The 24,033-nt window shown below is 39.7% G+C and overlaps 1 protein-coding gene across 3 annotated transcripts in view; it reads left to right on the top strand.

The window, feature by feature from the left end:
* TBC1D4 (TBC1 domain family member 4) overlaps positions 1-24,033 on the top strand; it is a 216,650-nt gene that overhangs the window by 113,542 nt on the left and 79,075 nt on the right. For all 3 annotated transcript variants that reach the window (XM_068984279.1, XM_068984278.1, XM_068984277.1), the window contains exons 2-4: positions 16,472-17,059; positions 19,433-19,522; positions 23,126-23,230. In XM_068984279.1, the coding sequence (XP_068840380.1) occupies positions 16,472-17,059; positions 19,433-19,522; positions 23,126-23,230 (783 nt within the window). The remainder of the gene's footprint in view (positions 1-16,471; positions 17,060-19,432; positions 19,523-23,125; positions 23,231-24,033) is intronic.

The following is a 24,033-nucleotide window of genomic DNA, read 5'->3' as shown; positions in this document are numbered from 1 at the left end:
TCTATTTTGTTTCATGAACCTATTTTTCTACTCTTTTTCCAATTCCACACTGTCTTGAATATCATAGCTTTACAGTAAGTCTTGAATCCAGATAGCACCAGTCCTCCAACTTTGTTCTTTTCTTTCAACTTTTTGTTAGCTATTTGGAGTTGCTTGCCTCTAGATATAAACTTAAAATAAGTTTTCAATATCTGTAAAATAACCTGCTGGGATTTGATTGTGATTGCATTGAATGTATAGATCAAGTTGATATCTGGACAACAGACAGTCTTCCTACTCATGAATATGGAATATTTTTCCATTTATGTAGTTTTTCATTGATCATCTTTATCAGAGTTTTGTAAATCTCATATAGATCTTATACATATTTCGTTAGATTTATACCTAAGTATTCATTGTTGGGTTGCTAATATAAATGATATTGGGCTTTTAATTTCAAAATTCACTTACTCATTGCTCACATATAGAAAGCAGTTGACTTTTTTACATTAACCGTGTATCATGCAACTTTTTTTTTTGACTGTACCACCTGGCCAGTGGGATCCTAGTTCCCCAGCCAGGGATAGAACTTGCATCCCTAAGGTGGAACTGCTGAGTCTCAATCACTGGATGCCAGGGAAGCCCCTTGTGCAACCTTGCTCTAATCACTTATTAGTTCCAGGAGGGTTTTTTTTTTTTTTTTGGTAAATTTTTATTTCATATTTTGTGCAATCATGTCATCTCAGAACAGTTTTATTTCTTCCTTTCCAATCTGTATACTTTTAGTTTCCTTTTCTTGACTATTAGCAAGGACTTCTAATATGATGTTGAAAAGAATGGTGAGAGGAACACCCTTGCATGTACTTGATCTCAGTGGAAATGCCTTGAATTTCTTACCATTAAGTATGATCTTAGCTGTAGTTTTTTTTCTAGATTGTTGAAGAATTTCATTCTATTCCCTATTTGCTGAGAATTTTTACCATGAATGGGTGATGGATTTTATCAAATGCTTTTTCTGCTTCTATTGATATGATCATGTGATTTTTCTTTTTTAGTCTGTTGATGTGATGTGACATTAATTGATTTTTTAATGTTGAACCACCTACCTACTTGGTCTTGGTGTATAATTCTTATTATACATTTTTTTTGTTATGCTAGTATTTTGTTAATTTTTGCGTCTATATTCATGAGAGATATTGTTTGTAATTTTCTTATGATGTTTGTGCCTGGTTTTGATATTAGGGTAATGCTGGCCTCATAGAATGAGTTAGGGAGTATTTTCTCTGCTTCTATCTTCTGAAAGAGATTATGGAGGATTGGTACCACTTTTTCTTTCTTAAGGGTTTGACAGAATTCCCCAGTGTATCCATCTGAGCCATGTGCTTTCTGTTTTAGAAGATTAGTAACTAGTTATTCCATTTAGGCTTATTCAGATTATTTATTCTTGCGTTTTGGCAGATTATGTCATTTAAAGAAATTTTCCCTTTCATCTAGGATATCAAATTTCTGGTCATGGAGTGGTTCATAGTATTCTTTTATTATGCTTTTATTTTCCATAAGATCTGGAGTGCTGTTCCTGCTTTCATTTCTAATATTAGTAATTTGTGTCCTCTCTCTGATCTTAGTCTTGCTAGAGACTGATTGATTATGAGCTGTATATTTTTAAAAGTGTCAGCATTAAGCAAATAATAGGACCGGTTTGATGAATAGAAAATCTTCTGCTGAATAAATACATAGTGGGTCAATCTTACCATGAAAGTGTTTTGTGATTGGGTGGAAGGTTATGCTGCATTTGAAAGTGGATTTCATAATGCCAGCATAAGTAAAAAATAGCAACTTTTCAGGATTGTTTTCTAGAGGCCTCATTATGTTTTTCTACAGTTTAAAAATGAAAGATTAACTTTCTTGATGACATGGTTGTAATAAGTTTGATTTTCTTTCATTGATGCCTTTGCTTGTTTCACCTTTTTTGGTCATATCTGTATAAATATCCATATCTGAAAAAAAGAAATATAAAGTTATTTTTCACAAGTGATACAAATATTCTATATTCACACTGTGTTATTCTTATTTTGGTAAGGTACAGAACATTTTTTTCCCCTACCACATGCAAACCTTTTCCAAAATTTATTTCTTATACATGTATACATGCCTGCTCAGTTGCTTCAGTCATGTCTAACTCTTTGGAGCCAGACATGGACTGTAGCCCACCAGGATCCTCTGTCCATGGGATTTTCCAGGCAAGAATTTTGGAATGGGTTGCCATTTCCTCCTACAGAGGATCTTGCCAACCCAGGGATCAAATATGCATCTCCTGCACTGGCAGGTGAATTCTTTACCACTGAGTCACCTGGGAAGCCCCCTGTTTTTATTACAACTGTTACTTGTATGGGTTAGCTCCTCATCTCATCCTAGGCAGAAAAAATAGTTAACCTGTATTATTTCACTTAAGGGTACAAAACCCTCTCTTCTAATTTCTGGTTGATTCCTGAATTTCATCTAAGATACTTGAGTTCTCAAGTTAAACCTTCAGTTAAATGCAAATTTCTCCATGAAAGAGTTGTAGGAGTCACGTTTCTACATCATCACAGTACAGAAAGGGTAGCCTGAGAGTTCTAAAGATAACATCACTTCACAGTTTTGCCCACAGTAAGCCTTGAATTAAATGATTACTGATCAATACTTATTTGATCTTCTTCCCCTCCTTACCTCAGCTGACGATCATGCTTTCAATTTTCCTAAGAAATTAAAGCATTCAGAGGTGAAATTCTCCAAACTCTGACCTCTATGTCTTCCTCTGTCTGCACCTTTTGAGATGAACTAGCCATTCCTTGGGTCAGTTCAAGTTCTTCCGCTGATTCCCTACTTTCAGTCCCTTCTTGCTTACTTAAAGATGTTGCTAGCAATTCTACTCTCATTCTCCACATCATCCATTTCTCCTTCACTATTGAAAATTGAAGGTTTCCCTCAAGGCTCAGACACTAAAGAATCTGCCTGCCAGTGCAAGAGACCCAAGTTCAATCCCTGTGCTGGGAAGATCCCCTGGAGAAGGGAATGGCTAACCATTCCAGTATGCTTGCCTGGAGAGTCCCATGGACAGAGGGACGGGCGGGCTACAGTTCATGGGGTCTCAAAGAGTCAGGCACAACTGAGTAACTAACGCACGCTGGAAATTCTGTATTGAATATTGTCGTTTCTCCCATCTATAAGAGAACCCTCTTTGGACTCACTTGTACCTCCAGCTACATCCCTAAAAGGTTGCCTGTACCTAATGTTTGGATTTTGTTCCTGAAATTTTCTTTTGAACCTACTCCAGGAAGGCTTTTGCCCTCAGTTCAGTTCAGTTCAGTCGCTCAGTCGTGTCCGACTCTTTGCGACCCCATGAATCGCAGCATGCCAGGCCTCCCTGTCCATCACCAACTCCCGGAGTGAACTCAAACTCAGGCCCATCGAGTTAGTGATGCCATCCAGCCATCTCATCCTCTGTCGTCCCCTTCTCCTCCTGCCCCCAATCCCTCCCAGCAGCAGAGTCTTTTCCAATGAGTCAACTCTTTGCATGAGGTGGCCAAAGTACTGGAGTTTCAGCTTTACAATCATTCCTTCCAAAGAAATCCCAGGGCTGATCTCCTTCAGAATGGACTGGTTGGATCTCCTTGCAGTTCAAGGGACTCTCAAGAGTCTTTTCCAACACCACAGTTCAAAAGCATCAATTCTTTGGCGCTCAGCCTTCTTCACAGTCCAACTCTCACATCCGTACATGACCACAGGAAAAACCATAGCCTTGCCTAGACGGATCTTAGGCGGCAAAGTAATGTCTCTGCTTTTGAATATGCTATCTAGGTTGGTCATAATTTTTTTTCCAAGGAGTAAGTGTCTTTTAATTTCCTGGCTGCAGTCACCACCTGCAGTGATTTTGGAGCCCAAAAAAATAAAGTCTGACACTGTTTCCACTGTTTCCCCATCTGTTTCCCATGAAGTGATGGGACTGGATGCCATGATCTTCATTTTCTGAATGTTGAGCTTTAAGCCAACTTTTTCACTCTCCACTTTCACTTTCATCAAGAAGCTTTTTAGTTCCTCTTCACTTTTTGCCATAAGGGTGGTGTCATCTGCATATCTGAGGTTATTGATATTTCTCCTGGCAATCTTGATTCCAGCTTGTGCTTCTTCCAGTCCAGCGTTTCTCATGATGTACTCTGCATATAAGTTAAATAAGCAGGATGACAATATACAGCCTTGACGTACTCCTTTTCCTATTTGGAACCAGTCTGTCCGTTGTCCAGTTCTAACTGCTGCTTCCTGACCTGCATACAGATTTCTCAAGAGGCAGATCAGATGGTCTGGTATTCCCAGCTGTTTCAGAATTTTCCACAGTTTATTGTGATCCACACAGTCAAAGGCTTTGGCATAGTCAATAAAGCAGAAATAGATGTTTTTCTGGAACTCTCTTGCTTTTTCCATGATCCAGCAGATGTTGGCAATTTGATCTCTGGTTCCTCTACCTTTTCTAAAACCAGCTTGAACATCTGGAAGTTCACGGTTCATGTATTGCTGAAGCCTGGCTTAGAGAATTTTGAGGATTACTTTACTAGCATGTGAGATGAGTGCAATTGTGCGGTAGTTTGAGCATTCTTTGGCATTGCCTTTCTTTGGGATTGGAATGAAAACGGACCTTTTCCAGTCCTGTGGCCACTGCTGAGTTTTCCAAATTTGTTGGCATATTGAGTGCAGTACTTTCACAGCATCATCTTTCAGGATTTGAAATAGCTCAATAGGAATTCCATCACCTCCACTAGCTTTGTTCATAGTGATGCTTTCTAAGGCCCACTTGACTTCACATTCCAGGATGTCTGGCCCTAGATGAGTGATCACACCATCGTGATTATCCGGGTCGTGAAGATCTTTTTTGTACAGTTCTTCTGTGTATTCTTGCCACCTCTTCTTAATATCTTTTGCTTCTGTTGGGTCCATACCATTTCTGTCCTTTATCAAGCTCATCTTTGCATGAACTGTTCCCTTGGTATCTCTAATTTTCTTGAAGAGATCTCTAGTCTTTCCCATTCTATTGTTTTCCTCTATTTCTTTGCATAGATCACTGAAGAAGGCTTTCTTATCTCTTCTTGCTATTCTCTGGAACTCTGCATTCAGATGCTTATATCTTTCCTTTTCTCCTTTGCTTTTTGCCTCTCTTCTTTTCACAGCTATTTGTAAGGCCTCCCCAGACAGCCATTTTGCTTTTTTGCATTTCTTTTCCATGGGGATGGTCTTGATCCCTGTTTCCTGTACAGTGTCACGAACCTCATTCCATAGTTCATCAGGCACTCTATCTATCAGATCTAGGCCCTTAAATCTGTTTCTCATTTGCACTGTATAATCACAAGGGATTTGATTTAGGTCAGACCTGAATGGTCTAGCGGTTTTCCCTACTTTCTTCAATTTAAGTCTGAATTTGGTAATAAGAAGTTCATGATCCGAGCCACAGTCAGCTCCTGGTCTTGTTTTTGTTGACTGTATAGAGCTTCTCCATCTTTGTGTGCAAATAATATAATCAATCTGATTTCGGTGTTGACCATCTGGTGCTGTCAATGTGTAGAGTCTTAAGCCTCACCAAAACTTTTCTTGTCTAAATCACCAACGATCTCCTAGCGCTTACTCCTTCTTTCTGGGAAACTTTTCCTACTTGGCTTCTGATTACAGTACCATTCTTTTCTGGTTTTATCCCAGGCTCTTGCTGTATTTTCTTTACTTATATTTCTCTGTCTCCCAAACTATAGGCATTGTGTCACAGCTTGGTTCCTAGAGATATTACTCTTGTGTCTAGCTCATCATATCTCTCTCCCTCTTGCTCTGTCTCTCTGTGTCATCTGTGCTCACTTTTTTGATTAACTCCTCTAATCTCATGGCTTTAATTGCCATTTATATATATTCCAGTTTTTCTTTCTCAGTTCTGTCCACACTCCTGAGCTCCAGACATGTATACTCAACTGCCTACTGGCATCACCTCTTGGATGTCTGTAGGCTTTTCCAAAATTAACAATCCAAAATGAAGCTCCTACTTCTTAAGCCACCCCCATCCCTCATCCTGTTTCACGGCAGCTACATTTTTCTAAGTCCTCTGGGCAAAACCCATAAAGTTCATTCATGCCTCCTCTTCTTTTATAGTCCATCTTAGATCCATCAACAGATCATGTAGACCATGGCTTTAAAATGATCTTTAGAAGCCTGTACCTTCTTACCCCTTCCCTTGCTGTTGCTCTTGTGTGAACCACCCCTGGCTCACCCTGAGAATGGTAGGCTTCTGCACCACCACCCCACCACCACCCCCACATCCTTGCCATCTATTCTCCATACAGCAGGCAAAAAATAAAAAAGTATTAATCTCTCAGTCATGTCTGACTCTGTGACCCCATGGACTGTAGCCCACCAGGCTCCTCTGTCCATGAAATTCTCCAAGCAAGAATACTGGAGACAGTTGCCATTCTTTTCTCCAGGAGATCTTTCTGACCCAGGGATCATACCCCGGTCTCCTGCATTGGCAGGTGGATTCTTTATCATCTGAGTCCGGCAAAGGGATTCTTTAAACATGTAACTCAGCACTCTGCAATGGCTTTCTGTCTCACCAAGGGGTCAAAGCCAAAGTCCTTTCAAGGCCCTGCAGGATGTAGATGCCCCCTGCTCCCCACAAGGGCTTTCAGTAATCTTCTGCTCCCTCACCCACATCCAGCCACACTGACTCCTCACTCTTCCCTGAACACATCAGACGAATCTCTGCTTCATGGCCTTTGCACTTGGTGTTCTATCTGCCTGGAATGTTCCTCCCCCAGATACCTGTAAGGCTCTCCTTCTTGCTGACTTCAGCTTTTTACTCAAATGTGTTATGCAGATTCTTTTCTTTAAAGTTGCAACTATTCTGATATCTCCTCCAAATTTTCTGTACCCTTTTCCTTGCATTATTTTTCTCATTGGCAATTTTCACTATCTCAGATCCTTTATGATTCACTTATTTATTTTATACCCCCTACTACAATTTAACTTTCATAAAGGGATTTTTTTTTTTTTTTTTGGAGCAGCTTCTCACTTCCTCCATCTTCTTGCACAGCACGTCAGACTTACATGTTAGATTTAATTAAACATTGTTGAATGCTTTCACTGTCTCAGCACTGTGTCAGGCACTTTGCACATTTAGTTTAATTTTCCCAGTTTACCTTTGAAATAAACATTGTGATTCTCATTTTTAAAACCAAGAGACTATGAAAGATATGGCATCTTTTCTACAGACAGTCATAGCTCCTGGAATGAGCTTTAAACGCTAGACCTCTAACTGCCTGTTATGTGCTTTTCTAATATGCTATGCTACGGACTAATCTACTTTTAAAAGAGTGGTGTTGTTTTTGAAATGGAATTTGAAAAGGACTGTCCTTGTCTATCCTTTGCCATCTAACTTCTCACCCATCCCATCTTCTGTCTTATTTCCCTGTTTATTTATTCCCTGTCTTATTTCCCTAAAGTCAGCCACTACGAAGGATATTCCATTCTCTTAATCAAAATCATGAGTCCCTGCAGGGAGCTCAAACTGGTGCTCGGTGACAACCTAGAGTGGTGGGATGGGGTGGGAGGTGGGAAGGAGGTTCAAGAAGGAGGGGACATATATATATATACATATATACCTATGGCTAATTCATGTTGGTGTATGGCAGAAACCAACACAATATTGTTAATTATCCTTCAATTAAAAATAAATTAAAAAATATATCTATATAAAACATGAGTCCTTGGATTTCCTATGAGTTACCCTTATTTATTTTACATCTGATCACTTTTTCAAATTTTGAATGGTCATAGAGGCACAAGTCACATCTTTTGGGGAAGGAATTCAAAGATATGCAGTGAGACAGAATGGAAGGGGAGCCTTTGGTAGGAAGTTTAAGGACTTTCTGTCTCTGATGCTTGAGCTAATGCAGAGGCTGCCAGGAAAGCAGCAGAGAAGAGATGAGCCAAAAATTCCATTTGGAGCAAAGGAACTGAGAATATCTAAGAACCAAAGTCTAGTCTGAGAGGAAACTGCCTTGGCTGAAGCCCAAGATTCCAATTCAAGCAACTTGTCTGACTGCTGTGTAAATGGTAGAGATATTCTTGCTTTCTTTGGCTCCAAAGAGTCTCGTTACTTGTAATCTCATTATTTTCTTCTTTCTTGGTTTAACTTTTAATGTAAACCGTTTGTTTCCACATCTGTAAAACAAGATAGTAGGGACTGGTGATTCCATAAGGGACCCTTTAAGTTTAAAATTCTGTGATTTTAAAATTACTGTATTTTTCTATTCAATTTTGATTCTAGACCTAGTGATAATCAGATACCTTTTTTACTGTGCCAAATTTACCATAGAATAATAACATATATTTAACCAAATACAAAGAATCACTGAAATACTTTTGGATAAAAGTTAAAATGGTTTAAAAATCAATTTTATTTCTTAGTGAGATTATCAGACAACCTCACCTTAAGAATGATAACACAGACTGAGCAGCCCTCCCAAGTAACTGGAGCTGGAACATCTTCATGGGTTCTTCAATAATGGTGATTTTTTTCCCCTTGATGTAAGTAAGCTATTTCAGGGCACATATATAGCTTCCAAAATTACTTTCCATTGATTGAAGATGAAGTTTTAAAAGCCAAACAGAAACTATGATATTTAATGACCAAATTAGTCTTTTCTTAAAATGCTGAACTAATCTTAATAGCTTCTTAAGTAAAACAGAATTAGAAAGGAAATCTACCTGTTCCCTAATGGCATATACTAGTTTCAAAGCAAATACATTTTCTTTTCCTTACTGTCTCTCTTTGATTGGGACTAGTTTAAATGATCAGTTCTTCTCATTTGTCAGGTTTTTGCAGTTTACTTGAAATGCTTCCTCGTATTCTTCCTCATCTTTTCTTAAATACCCTTCCCCTATTTTTTGTGAGGGCTTCCCGTGTGGTGCTAGAGGTAAAGAACTCACCTGCCAATACAGGAGAGACATGGGTTCAATCCCTGGATCGGACTCTAGTATTCTTGCCTGGAGAATTTCACGGACAGAGGAGTCTGGTGGGCTACAGTCCATGGGGTCGTAAAGAGTCAGATATGACTCTTTTTTGTGCTGACAGAAATCTTGCTGTGCCTACTATAATTATTATAATAATGAATCAAATAGCTAAGATCATTTTAGTTGTGAAAGAATTTACCCAGTTATTTTCTTTACTTTGAATATTTTACTTTAAGAAGCTTATTTTCATATTCATATTTGTATCCACTTTTTAAATGTTTGCTGAAGTTCATCTGTTTATCAGTGAATTCTATGAGGAAAGAAGACATTGTAGATTAATTTTCTCCTACTTTCATAATTAAAAAGCCTTGGGCACTTATGGTTATTTAAATAGCATAAGAAAGACAATGGTACTCAAATTTTAAATGCTTCTTTTTAAAGAAAGCTAGAGAGTCTATTCTTTAGCCCTGAACAATCAGTGTGTTTCCTGACTGCACAGTCAGGAAATGCTTTACTTTTGAAGCAATAACGGTTTTTCCCGGGAAGTTTTATAATTGGCTGCACAGTGATAACGTGGACTTGAACAAATACAGCAAAATTACTGCTGGCTTATCTAGAATGAAAGAGAACTTCTTAAGTGTGACAGAGTGCTACTACTGAGGATTATATCAGTTTGGCATATTCGCAGCTCTTGGAGAACTGCTCCAATTTTCTGCTGGCTTCCTGACCAAAGGTATCTTTTCCTTTGTGTTTTTCAGTATCCAGATGATTTTTCCCACCCCTGGGTTTGCTTAGGCCATTAGACATCAGCATGGGGTGGCTGTAGAATTTATTTTATTTTGAAATTAAGTGGAGAGTTACTTTAACCATACCATTGGATTTCTTGGAGTATGATAACTAATTATGGTAATTAATTAATGAGAAACAACAGTCTGACATCCAGGGACCTAGTGGCAATTTTTTTTCTCTAGAGTGAGGAATTGCTTTAATGTCTGAATTTTGATATTTGAGGTTATATCCTTTTTTTCTCTTAGAAATTATACTTCTAATAAATTTCTATTTTCTTTTAAAAATTAATTTATTTTAATTGAGGATAATTACAGTATTGTCATGGTTTTGCCACACATCGACATGATATCACTGAAAGTGTAAGGACAAAACACTGGCTAAAGGTGGCACTGTGCTTTTTCTAAATGTCATGAGGCATTTGAAAAAAGCCCAATTTATTTTATCACCTGTTGAATTGCTTATTGTCTGTTAATGGAAATGAATAATGTCAATAACTTACAATATTTCTGGCTTAATGACAGAGATGATTTTCCATCTCCTTTTAATGTATATTATTTTGTTTCTATATGGCATCAATGCAAAAATGAGCCCATAGAAATCTGGATTTAGATGAGATCTTACTGAGCATCTATCTAGTCTTCCATTTTACTGGGGAGGAAATTCAGGTGCAGAATGACACAAATTCCTGGCAGATCTGGGATAGAGTATAAATCTCTTAATTCCTGGGTAGAGGGGTTATTCATTCTTTTAAAAATATTGTTATTGTGCACTGCCATACAATAAAACTTTTGCCATGAATTGGCACTGAATCTGCATCAGACTCTTTGCAACCCCGTGGACTGTAGCCTGCCAGGCTCCTCTGATCATGGAATTCTCAGGGTAAGAACACTGGAGTGGGTAGCCATTCCCTTCTCTAAGGGATCTCCTGACCCTGGGATTGAAGCTGGGTCTTCTGCATTACAGGCAGATTCTTTACCATCTGAGCCACCAGGGAAGCCCATAAATCTTTTAATTCCTGAGTAGAGGGATTATTAATTCCCTTTTAAATATTGTATTTGTGTGTTAAAATTATGTGCTGGCATAAAATAAAACTTTCGCCTTGAATTGGCATTGAATCTGCATCAGACTCTGTGACATGTAGACAGATTCTAAGCAGTGGTGTGTCCATGACAAGAGTAAGAATACCTAGAGTTATTCTTTTAACGAGGTGTCTCAGCATCTGGAGACATTCCTGGCACACACATTCACTTCCTCGCTGGAGCGAGCATTGAGGAGAGTAGAAAGCGTCAGCTCTTCATTTTGGGGAGTGCCAGGTTTCTCATGAATTAGCAACAGGAATTTGCTAAACCTATCTCAGTCCTGGAGAACTTTCATCAGGGTTCTTGGTAGTTGTTCACTATTTGTATGCTTCTGTTTGCTGACAGCTGTCAATCAGTTTCTTCTGAGCACGAAATTCTCTCCCAATGGTCACATGGGAAAAAACTCTAGGTAAGACACAAAGTCATCCCAAATCAGTCTTTCACTTAAGGGCTTATAGTATAATGTTAGAGAGAAAAAGAGATGTTGTAAGATGCAATACATGCAAGGAGTCAAATTCATTGAAAAGCACATATAAATCTAAATATACGTCAGTTAACACTCAGTGGTAAAAAAAATCCTCCTGCTAATGCAGGAGACATCAGTTCAATCCCTGGGTCAGGAAGATCCCTTGGAGAAGGAAATGGCAACCTACTCCAATATTCTTGCCTGAAAAAGTCCATGGACAGAGGAGCCTGGCAGGCTACAGTCCACGGAGTCACAAAGAGTCGGACATTACTGAGCACTCATGCAACATAGAAGAATACTGTTTTCCCAGAATGTCTTGGGTACGTGCAAGTACTGGATAGAGATTTTTTTCTCTTGTGTTGCTTCTGATTGATCTCTTAAATAAATGTCTCAGCAGAAAGTTTTCGTGGTCCTCTGATAACTCTTTTCCTTACCAAGGACATTTTACTGTCCTAACTTTATCAGTGTCCCTTTGGTATGGGTGCTGATTGTGTAGGCAGGGGCTGTATAATGATAACTTACATGTGTGATTACACTTAGAAGAAAAAATAGAGTGGAATGTTTTTAGATCAGTTTCATAGTTAGAGCCTCTTTGCAGCCCAGGTCATTGAAAGCTGCATTTAGTCATGACCTCAGAGAGGATATTAAAGGCAACTAGAATCTATGTCTTATGGTGCAATTAATGATTCAAATTATTGGAGGATTAAATTACTTACTCAGCTTAGTCAAAGTGATAAGCTTTGCTTCTATCAACTGAGTCATTAACTGGATTATATTTAGACGTTGAGCTTTTACTTGCGGTCACGGGGAAGTGTCCTGTGGGACTATAGAAATTCAAGCACTAATCAGTTCTTCACATAATATCTCTCAATATAATAGTAGAGAAAAAGTACAAACATATAATATTGAAGAACTGATACAACTAAGGTCGAACTGACTATATTTTCAGTCTCAGTGATAGGATATAACTCTAATCATCATTAAAATATTTGTCACAAGATAAAAATTCTGCAGGTTCAAAAACATCCTACAGATAATATTTTTCTTATTATGCACTCCATAGAGAGACTTTGGAAATTTAAGTGCACTAGAGTTGCAAAAGGAGAAGGAAATGGCAACCCACTCCAGTGTTCTTGCCTGGAGAATCCCAGGGACGGGGGAGCCTCATGGGCTGCCGTCTATGGGGTCGCACAGAGTTGGACACGACTGAAGCGACTTAGCAGCAGCAGCAGCAGAGTCGCAAAATCGGATGAAAAGTATTAGATAAAATATGGTTAGTGAGGAAGGAGGGGTTTTGCCTAACCCACTAGAATCACTGTATAGACATTCTACAGGGTTGAATGTCTAGGTCAGTCTCCATAGCTTTGGCCCTTGTCAGATACTAAAACAAAAAGAAAATGACAGAGGGCTAAGGTTGCTGATCATGTGTTAGTATAAAGCATCTGACTTCCCTGGAGATAAGTCAAGTGTTCGGGGTGAATCACTGAAACTATAGCATTTGGACTTTATTCTTTCCTAGGAAATATTCTGCTAGCAAATGGAAAGTCTTGTAATTTTAAACTGTGATTACTCTGGCCATATATCCTGAATAATTATGTGAAAAAGAAGAAATTCTGGTTTTAGAATGGTTGCTGGTAGATTTAAAGAAATACCATGTGTGTCTGAAGGTGAAGCAACCCTGCATATAAAATGATCTCTGTTTCCCAAAGGTAAAAATTACCAGAAAAGGTTTCCCCTGTCCCAAGTCCACATACTGAGGATCTACTTTATATTGAAACTTATTCTAGGCTATGGGGATACAAGGGAAAATGTGGGAAAAAACCCCAGAAATCACCACCCTCCTAACGGCTTACATTCTAGCAAATCAATTACACCGAATGTTCAAAGGGGTAAGTGCTATAGAGAGTAATAAAATGCGGGAGAGGGGGTGGAATTCCAGGGGAATGCTGGCTGTCAGAGCATGGGTGTGTGTCTTTTGGGGAAGGGGACAGATGCCACCTCGAGGTGACACTAGAGATGGATTTAAAGGAGGTGAGGAGTGAACTGTTCAGTTATCTAGGGGAGGAGCTTGGAGTTCAGAGACCTTCAGGGAAGAGTGTGCCTGGCATGTCCAAACAGTAACCAGGAGGCCAGTGAGGGAGGGGGCTGGGACGAGTAACGTCCGAGGAAATGGGTGAGGATGAAAAGATGACATGCAAGTTCACCTAAAGGTCACACGGGGGATGTGTAGCCACAGTGCACATTTAATCTGTTTGTTTGTCATGTGCAGAGAGTGAGAGCCCTGTAGGACACTGTAAGGATTTTGTCTTTTACTCAAGAAATGGGGAGCTTGGAGGATTTGCAGATGAGCACCACGACAAGTTTAAAAAGGATTCTTTTTACTTTTGAGAGTACATTAAAGGGGGCAAGGGATACCAGTTAAAAGACTACTGCAGAAAACCAGATGGGAGATAATGGGTTGTATTCCATTTTATGTGAATGTACCACCTTTGGGCTTCCCTTGTGGCTCAGCTGGTAAAGAATCCACCTGCAATGTGGATTGACCTGGGTTCGATCCCTGGGTTGGGAAGATGCCCTGGAGAAGGGAAAGGCTACCTACTCCAGTATTCTGGCCTGGAGAATTCCATGGACTGTGTAGTGAGTTCATGGGGTCACAAAGAGTCTGACTGAGCGACTTTCAATTCAGTTCAGTTCAATTAGCTCAGTGATAAAGAATCGGCCTGTGAATACAGCAGATGCAGATTCAATCCTTGGGCTGGGAAGATCCTCTGGAGAAGGAAATGGCAACCCATCCCAGTATTCCTGCTTGAGAAGTCCCATGGACAGAGGAGCCTGGCAGGCTACAGTAGATGGGGTGGAAAAAAAGTCAGACACGACAGAGTGATTAAACAGCAACAGTACCACCTTTAGTTTATCTGTTCACTTTTTTCCTTTCAGTTTTATTGAGATATAATTGACATATAGCATTGTATTTAGGTCAAGGGGTACAACATAATGATTTGATACAGTATATACTGCAAAATGATTAACATAAGTTTAGTTAACACCACTCACCTCAAATGGTTACAGATCTTTTTTTCTTGTGAGAACTTTTCAGATCTACTCTCTTAGCAACTTTCAATATACAATATGGTATTATTAACTCTAGTCACCATGCTGTACATAATATGCCAAGAACTTACTTTTCTTGTAACTGGAAGTTTGTACTTTATATTTTCAACTTTCTATTGAGCTTTCTATTTGTTTTCATATCCTAAAATATTTTGTTCATCTTAGATTTTTTAAATCATAGCTATTTAAACAATATTTGATTGAGTGACTTAGCTTCTTGTTCAAGTCATATAGTTGTATATATGTGTATGTATATATATACTTTATTTATTTATTTTTTTAAAGGCTACCCACTCTAGTATTCTTGGGCTTCCCTTGCGGCTCAGCTGGTAAAGAATCCGCCTGCAATGCAGGAGACCTGGGTTCGATCCCTGGGTTGGGCAGATCCCTTGGAGAAGGGAACAACTACCCACTCCAGTATTCTGGCCTGGAGAATTCCATGGACTGCATAGTCCATGGGGTTGCAAAGAGTCAGACACAACTGAGCGACTTTCACTCACTTTCACTAGGTTAACTTAGGTTGTTTCCATGTCTTTACTGTTGTGAATAATTCTGTGATGAACATGAAGGTGTAGGTATCTTTTTGAGAAAGTATTTTTTGTTTCTTTTGAATAGATACACAGAAGTGGAATTGCTGGATCATATGATAGTTCCATTTTTAATATTTTAGGAATCTCTATACTGTTTTCCATCGTGACTGCACTGATTTACATTCCTACCAACAGTGCTCAAGCATTTCCTTTTTTCCATGTACTCTCCAACGCTTGTTATCATTTATCTTTTTGGCAGTTATCTTTCTATCAGATATAAGCTGATATTTTCTTGTGTTTTGCTTTACATTTCCTTAACAATTAGCAATCATTCACTTGTTGATGAATATTTGAGTCATTTTGATTTGGGGAATGTTGTGACAAAGGCGTCTGTTAATATTTGTGAACAAGGCTTTCTGTGAACATATATTTTCGGGGCTTTCACCTAAATTTCTAGGAGTGGAATGGCTGGGTTGTGAGATAGATCTGTTTAACTTCTAAGCAACTGCCAAATTCCTGAGGTGCTTGTGCCATTTTACATTTCTGCACACAATGTATGGGCGTTCCAATTGTTCCATATTCTAGTCGGTACTTGGTCTTTTGATTTTAGCCATTCTAATAGGTGTGTAAAAGATAGTATCTTTCTATGGTTTAAATGTGCATTTTCTCTGATGGCTAATGCTGGTGAGGGGTGTCTGTATTTTAATCTCTTCATTCAGAAAGTAAATTTTAGTCTTATTGTTGGAACTTCCATTCCTTTCAGCTGAAGCTCATAATAAATTAGTTCATCTCAGTGGTGGTTGGTACTTTAACCATGTTATACTTTATTTTTTAAATTTAATTTTAACCTTTTGCTCCTTTTTGTTGTTGTTCAGTCGCCAAGTAGTGTCTGACACTTTGCAAGCCCGTGTACTGCAGCATGCCAGGCCTGTCTGTCCCTCACCATCTCCTGGAGTTTGCCCAAGTTCATGTCCATTGAATCAGTGATAATAATACCTTTTAGAAGTGCTCAAAGGCTATATTGTGGTAATTTATTAAAGGTTGCAGCGGCTTGTGGAGTCTCATGGCTTTGTTTTGGGGGAATGAATACATTTAAAAGGGGAAATTATAAAAGTGATAAAATTTTTCAGTCTCATCTTTATATCACTTAATCCGATAGTGTAATTTAAGTTTATGCTTTGTCTTGTGTACTTAGCTGATCAGTCATGACCGACTCTTTGTGACCCCATGAACTGTAGCCCATCAGGCTCCTTTCTCCATGGGGATTCTCCAGGCAAGAATACTGGAGTGGGTTGCCATTTCCTCCTCCAGGGGATCTTCCTACCCCAGGAATGGAACCCAGGTTCCCCAGCATTGCAGGCGGATTCTTTACTGACTGAGCCCCCAGGGAAGCCCATGCTTTATCTTATGTAGGATCTATTACTTTCAGTATTTTATCACTTACCATGAGAATGCATTCCGTGTGATAATAATAATTGTTGTGAATTATTTTCCAGGTTCCTGATGTTATCAGCAGCATAAGGCAGTTATCGAAAGCTGCCATGAAAGAGGATGCCAAACCCAGCAAAGACAACGAGGACGCCTTTTACAACTCTCAGAAGTTCGAGGTCCTGTACTGTGGCAGGGTGACCGTGACCCACAAGAAGGCGCCGTCCAGCCTCATCGACGACTGCATCGAGAAGTTCAGCCTGCACGAGCAGCAGCGCCTGCGGCTCCAGGGCGAGCCGCGCGCGGGGGACTCGGGCGAGGACCAGGCGGGATCCGAGGCTCGAACGCCGGCCTGCCCCGCCGACGTTCTGTCGGAAGAAGGGGCTGGCGTCGCCGACACCCACCCGGTCTTCCCTGCCGCGCCCAGCCAGCCTGGGCCATCCAGCTCGCGAGTCTGCTTCCCTGAGAGGATTTTAGAAGATTCGGGCTTCGATGAGCAGCAAGAGTTCCGGTCTCGGTGCAGCAGCGTCACGGGGGTCCTGCAAAGGAAAGTTCACGAGAACAGCCAGAAGCCGCAGCCGCGGCGGAGGCACGCCAGCGCGCCCAGCCACGTGCAGCCCTCGGACTCGGAGAAGAACAGAACCATGCTGTTTCAGGTGCTGTCCTGGCCGGCGGCTCTCCCGGTGTTTCCCCCTCCTTTGCTATAGCCGGAAGCAGCCCAGCGGCCAGCTTCTCCCTGGTCCTCAATCTGGAACCATCCAACTTTTCTGTCATGTCCCCCAGGCAGCAGAGAAGGCAGGTTGGAGAAAGAGCAAAGGACAGTAGTGAAGGGGTGAGAGGCAGACGGGGAATGTAAGAGAAAAGGGAGCAGGGCAGGGAGGGAAAGAGAGAAAAGCAGTTGAAGGAGCATCAGGGAAAGTTGGTTGGGGAAATTAGCAGAGGTTACCCAGATGGCGCTAGTGGTAAAAAAACAAAACAAAACAAAAACCCGCCTGCCAACGCAGGAGACCTAAGAGACGGGGTACCATCCCCGAGTGGGGAAGATCTCCTGGAGGAGCACATGGCAACCCACTCCGGGAGTTTTGCCTGGAGAATCCCATGGACAGAGGAGCCTGGCAGGCTACAGTCCATAGGGTCTCAAAGAGTTGGTAACTACTGAAGCAACTAAGCACGCATGGCATCTTAGCATCACCAGCGTTTGCCTTAGGTTGATTCTTCACTAGGGCCTCCCAGAGGGCTCAGTGGTAAAGAATCCTCCTGCCAGTGCAGAAAACACAGGAGATGCATGTTCAATCCTTGGGTGGGAAGATTCCCTGGAGTAGAAAATGGCAACCCACTCCACTATTCATGCCTGGAAATCCCGTGGACAGAGGAGCCCGGCAGGCTACAGTCCATGGTGTGGCAAAGAGTTGGACATGACTCAGCACATACATGATTCTTCAGTAAATGTTGCTATTTATTATTATGATTTTTTAATGACTGCAGAAAGTCAGAAGGGTTTGAAGATGTGAATCTGGGAGAGTGTGAATCTTCTTGAAGGAGAGAGAATTTTCTAGAGAGAAAAAAAGAAAAGTCCAGAGACTCACGGTTGTATCTTCAGATGAGGATATACCAATTTACTCTGTCATACAAAGGAGAGGTTTAGGAAACATCACAGGCCTGATAATTTATTGGATCAGTTGTTAAAATGATTGGGCGCAAGCTATATTGTAGGTGTAAAACACGATTCTTAATTCTAATGAGTAGTTTTTGAAGTTGTACAGGGTATAGAAAGTGTCCAGTTCCACTTGAAAGAATTGAATTCCTAACAATGCCCTGTAGAGGTTCTTTAATTAATCCTCAGCTTTGAGGATTAGAGTTTTCCTCAGATTTGAGTTTTCTTGAAAAAGGAGTGACGGTCCTTTTATCCCATTGCAAAGAGTCCTTAAGAAGGAAATCACACTGCGTACCTTGGTAAATAGTCCCAGGATGTAATATTTGCTTTATCAGAAGTTCATGGTTGTTTTGTTCTTGATAACTTGAGGCATGTGATTAAAGTGTCTATAGTCTTTTCTTTGGTAATATATTAACGAGTTTCTTCTCTTTTTTTTAAGCTTTTTTTTTTTTAATGTGAATGATTTTTAAAGTTTTTATTGAATTTGTTACAGTATTCCTTCTGTTTTATGTTTTGGCTTTCTGACCACAAGGCGTGTGGTATCTTAGTTCCCCAACCAGGAAGCAAACCAGCATCCTCTGCTTTAGAAGGTGAAGTCTTAACCATTGGACCACCAGGGAAGTCCCCTGAGTTTCCTCTCTTGATTTGTTCTTTTTCTTAGCTAGCCAGAGTCCATGTTGTTAATTTTTTCCTAAATGGTTGTTTATTTAAAAGTTTAAAAAAATTATCTGCCCAATTGCAAGTATATCTTTCTGTTGATCCTTTGTGAGAAAGCAAATTTTAAATTATAATTAAATAATTGGTATTTTTAGAAAACATAAAGCGAGGAAAGGTTGCATATTTTTTGAAAAGACAATTTCTAATTTGGAAAAAAATGGTTTCTTTTAAATTAAGAGCAGCTTATTTCATAAATTCTAGATGAAAGGAAGAAATGTTTTCAGATGACTGATAACTGAGGTTGTAAATTTGGTGGGGTTGGGTATTGACACTGTGTATTCCTATACAGTCCATGGTATTCTCCAGGCCAGAATCTTAGAGTGGGTAGCCTTTCCCTTCTGCAGGGGATCTTCCCAACCCAGGGATCCAACCCAGGTCTCCTGCATTGCAGGTGGATGCTTTACCAGCTGAGCCACAAGGGAAGCCCAAAAATACTGGAGTGGGTAGCCTGTCCCTTCTCCACTGGATCTTCCTGACACAGGAATCGAACTGGAGTCTCCTGCATTGTAGTTGGATTCTTTACCAGCTGAGCTACCAGGGAAGCCCATATATCTTGTATAGAGCATTTGAATCTGTATTATTGGTCAAATATTTAATTGTAAACTAAGATATTAGGTTCTTGGTAAGTTGAAATTAATTGGAATGCTTTATTTTTAAGGTTGGACGGTTTGAGATTAACCTTATCAGTCCGGACACTAAATCAGTTGTGCTTGAGAAGAATTTTAAAGATATCTCTTCTTGTTCCCAGGTATGTATTGAAGTAGATTATAGTGTTTGAGGAAACCAGTTAAGGCTTGTTTCTCAATTAACCATAAAATAACTGGGATTGAATCCCTTCAAATGTTATTTATTTTTTGAAAACTTATTTATTTAGTTGGAAGCTAATTACTTTACAATAATGTGGTTGTTTTTGCCAAGTGGATTTATCTTCAGAGTGTTCATGTGTTTGGGTCCAGGTCTCTCAGTATCATAATATTTTACGCTCACTGTCATCAGCCCTGTCTGCTCGTAGCATCCATTCATCAAAGGGGTGAGTGGAGTTTTTGCGGTGGTGAGTTCTTTTGGAAATATCTTCTCAGTTTTCCTCAGAATCTTGGGCAGTAGGTTTTGGCATCACTGAGTCATGTTTGCTCTTTATACCGTAATAGGTAATAAGAGGAGAACTAGTGCTTTCAAGTTTGTTGTTGTAAATGTTAAAGTTTGAAAAGAAGGTTTGTGTATGTATCGTTGGCCTTTTACTTGTTGTTAATTCTTATATTGTGTATATGAAAGTTTTAAAAATAATCAATACAATTATATGTGCTTGAGGTCATATCAGGCATAAAGTAGTATTCTAAGTACCATAGTAATATAATAAGTTAGTACAGCTATCCAAAAGTTAGAGCTGCCTAACTATATGGCAAACCTAGGGAGATTTTTCTGAAGAGGTTGGAATGGAGGGAATATCTGAATCTGAATATGGAAAAGTTAAAAATGCAAGGATGCCTCTGAGGAGGTCCCTGGAATAGAGAAGCAATAACTTATTTCCTAATAGGTGTAACTTAGATGTACCTTCAGGGTCTTGGATCTTGCCAAGGCCCTTTCCTGTGTTTTAATGTTGAAAGGCTGCTTATTTAAAATTTTTTTTTTTGAATTTTGGAGTTAGCACTGCCATAGGTAGGATGTTCAGATATTCTTCTGTTGGAAAATGACAACCTTTTGTACATCTTGTTAATTATTCTCCTCAGACTCAGCTAATGTAGTTTCACTTCTAGCGTTTTATTTTAATATTTGTGCTATTATACGGAAACCTAAAATTATGTTCTGAAGATAAAAGCTTTCTACTCTAATAATTGAGAAAGGCAGCATCTGACTCGGTGAATATATTAAAAATTTCTAAATTCCTATTTAAGGGACCAAAAACTTGGTAGAAAGATGAGTCACTTTAACTGAAAAATGGTATTTACTAAGCTGGGATTGGGGGCAGGAGGAGAATGGGATGACAAAGGATGAGATGGCTGGATGGTATCACTGACTTGATGGATGTGAGTCTGAGTGAACTCCGGGAGTTGGTGATGAACAGGGAGGCCTGGTGTGCCGCGATTAATGGAGTCGCAAAGAGTCGGACACGACTGAGTGACTGAACTGAACTGAACTGAAGCATTCTTGTAACGACATGTTTCCTTGGGGTCTTTGCATGATCATAAGGTCTGTGAGGGTGGGTGTCTTATGCTGTAGAGCATCAGAGAATAAGATGTGTTAAGACAGAGCTTAATGCTTAGGTGTTCAATAAATGTTGAATGAATATTTCTGTGTATTGGGCCTTATGTCCAGTGTTGAGGAGAGAGTTGTGTGGAAAGCTGTGTGTTTCCTGTTTCCCAGAGCAAGAGTCGCCATTGGAAAAGGCTGTGCCTCTCTCTAGCCCCACCCCAAGTCTTGCAGGAAGAAAACTAGCAATGCTCATTGAACATTTAAGGGAAAAAAAAATTTGAAAAAGAAGGAAAAAAGAAGCAGCCAAACCAAATATATAAACTGGCAGTTCAAACAAGATTTTTCCTTTTCCTTTCTTTTTTTTTTAAAGCAAGCTTTGTAGTGACATTAAGAATTAAGAAAAAGAATTGACTGAAATATGAGGAAGTTTTGTGTAAAGGCCTTTGATCAGAATAATTGTCAGGTTAATCTCTGCCACTCACTGTGTGGCCAACTCATATTGCTTTTCCACAGAATTGCACTGATAGAGGGTGGCTGCATTTGGCAACAGGCATACTTTTAAACACACGACATGATGTGACTCTTTGCGACCCCATGAACTGTAGCCCATCAGGCTCCTCACATGTACCCCTACGTATGCTTCTTTCTTCAAAATCAGTAGGACTGGATTTTTGGCAAGCATGAGGAATAAGGGAGTGGTTTTCTTTACTGGAACATTGCCATTGCCTGAAAACTTGGTGAGCTGGTGAGGTACTATGCATTTTTCCCATTTAATGCCAAGTTAGTCAAAGGTTTTTTTTTTTTTAAGATGATGCTATTTCTCCATTTTATTTTATTTACTTATTTGTTTTTGGCTGCATGTGGGATCTTAGTTCCCCGATCAGGGATTAAACTCGTGCCCTATTCAGTAGAAGCACAGATTCTTAACCTGGATCTCCTGGGAAGTCCCAAGTCAAAGAAATTCTATAATCATGAATGAGTTGTATCAGATGGAATTTACTTTCACCTCATGGACTGTATAACTTAATTCCTCCTATTAACTTTTTCTTTTTATAGAGCTGATTTCTTTTTTCCATATCTGTTGGATAGGTGAAGCTTATTAATATAAGAATTGTGGTTACTGTTTATCAAACATGCAAGGAACTAAGATATTTCTTAGTTCTGAATCTCAAAAATTTGGGGGAATAGGTGCCGTGACTACTATTTTATAACGAGAAGTGGAACTTCCGAGATACTTTTTATCAACACATCACAATATCTTATACCTAGTAAATTGCTTGAGCCAAGGTGGAAGCACAGATCTGACCCCAAAGGCTGTTTCCTTTTCCCTGGAATTTAAGTGATTGCAGGACAACTTTAAATTTTTGGTTTTCCTGACTTTTCAAAGTACCGTGCTTTCTGTTAAAGTACCAAGGTGCTCAGTTCAGTTCAGTTCAGTTGCTCAGCCGTGTCCAACTCTTTGCGACCCCACAGACTGCAGCACGCCAGGACACAAGGTACTACTGGCTGCTAATTGGTGTGTATGTATTCAGGCTGATTGAAGTTCTCAAATGATTCAGAATTTTTTTATAAAGTGTAGCTGAGGTTATTTAGTCTGTGTTCAGAAAGTACAGATTTGTGAATTTGAATCATTGACATCTGCAGTAATTTCTTTAATGTATTCATCTTCTAACAGGTGTGACTCCTTGAATGTCTATAAATAGATAAATGTTCTAGTACTTCTAATGCATACTTTAGGGAATTGCATGCCATTTCAGTAGAGTATTGTCAGTTTTATGATTCTTAATCTCAAGTAAATAAGAACAGGGTTTATGATGAATCATCAGACTGCTTGCTCAATGACGACCAATAAATTGAAAACTCCGGTACTGCCAAACACTGGGTGGTGGTTTTATTACAAGAGACAATGGATCGTGCCATCCTGTTTTTCCTTCTGTGGCCCCGAGTTACAGAGTGTTTGCCAGAAACAAAGCAATCTGAGCTGGTTTCACCCTTTATTTTATGTATCAAAAGTCTGCCATATAAGTTTGCTCTGACATTATGTCCCCTATCACAGTGCTGTGAAGGAGAAATTCATGAAAGTATGAAAGCACAGAACTGTTTCCATAGTGTTGGTTAAATGGACATAATCTTATAAACTCCCCGCTTCTTCCCTCTCTAGGGTATAAAGCATGTTGATCACTTCGGCTTCATTTGTCGGGAGTCCTTGGAGCCTGGACTGAGCCAGTATATCTGCTACGTGTTCCAGTGTGCCAGTGAATCTCTGGTAAGTGGGGTGACTGCTGTCCACAGGCTCCTCCCCAAACCTCTGACTCCTGGGAGACTTGTCTCTGACAGACCCAAGCCTCAAGGAATGGCCATCAGTGGAAAAAGAGGAGGGCAACCGGAGATGAGGCAGAACCACAATAGAAAAACAAAACCAGATTATCTTGGCAATTTTTCAGCCTAGATAATTTTCCTGAGTTTAACAAATCCAGAAATATTACTGGGAGTATTTTTCAAAGGTGGTGGTTCTTGTTGTTCAGTCGCTAAATCGTGTCCGACTCTTTGAGACCCCATTGACTGCAGCATGCCAGGCCTCCCTGTCCCTCACCATCTCCCGGAGTTTGCCCAAGTTCACGTCCATTGAATCGATGATGTCATCCAATCATCTCATCCTCTGCCACCCTCTTCTCCTTTTGCCTTTCCCAGCATCAGGGTCTTTTCCAATGAGTTGGCTGTTTTTTTAAAAGGTAGGAAAAGCCTGATCGTGGAAGCAGAGTGGTTACTTTTTCCATTGCTCATGTAAGAAGATAAAGAAGACCTTTTATTCTCTCAGTTGCTCTAACATCTCAGAGTAGATAATGCTTATTTCAACAGGGTAGACAGTGATTTTGTTTTTTTCTCTGTATTTCGTCAGCCCCTGTCCTCATTTTAAAAACACTTTCTTTATGGTCTCTTTTTAGCCTTGATTTTCTTTCTTTGGAATTTGGAAGCTAATTTTTCTCTCCAGCATTCTCACTCCCTCTTTAATGGGAACAGTTAGAATTTTCGAAGAAATATGTAAGACGAAGTTGGAAATGGTTCTGA

Source organism: Capricornis sumatraensis, chromosome 12 (genome assembly GCF_032405125.1).
Source record: "Capricornis sumatraensis isolate serow.1 chromosome 12, serow.2, whole genome shotgun sequence".
NCBI lineage: Eukaryota > Metazoa > Chordata > Mammalia > Artiodactyla > Bovidae > Capricornis > Capricornis sumatraensis.
The sequence above is the reverse complement of the archived record's forward strand: the minus strand, read 5'-3'. Positions and strand labels throughout refer to the sequence as shown.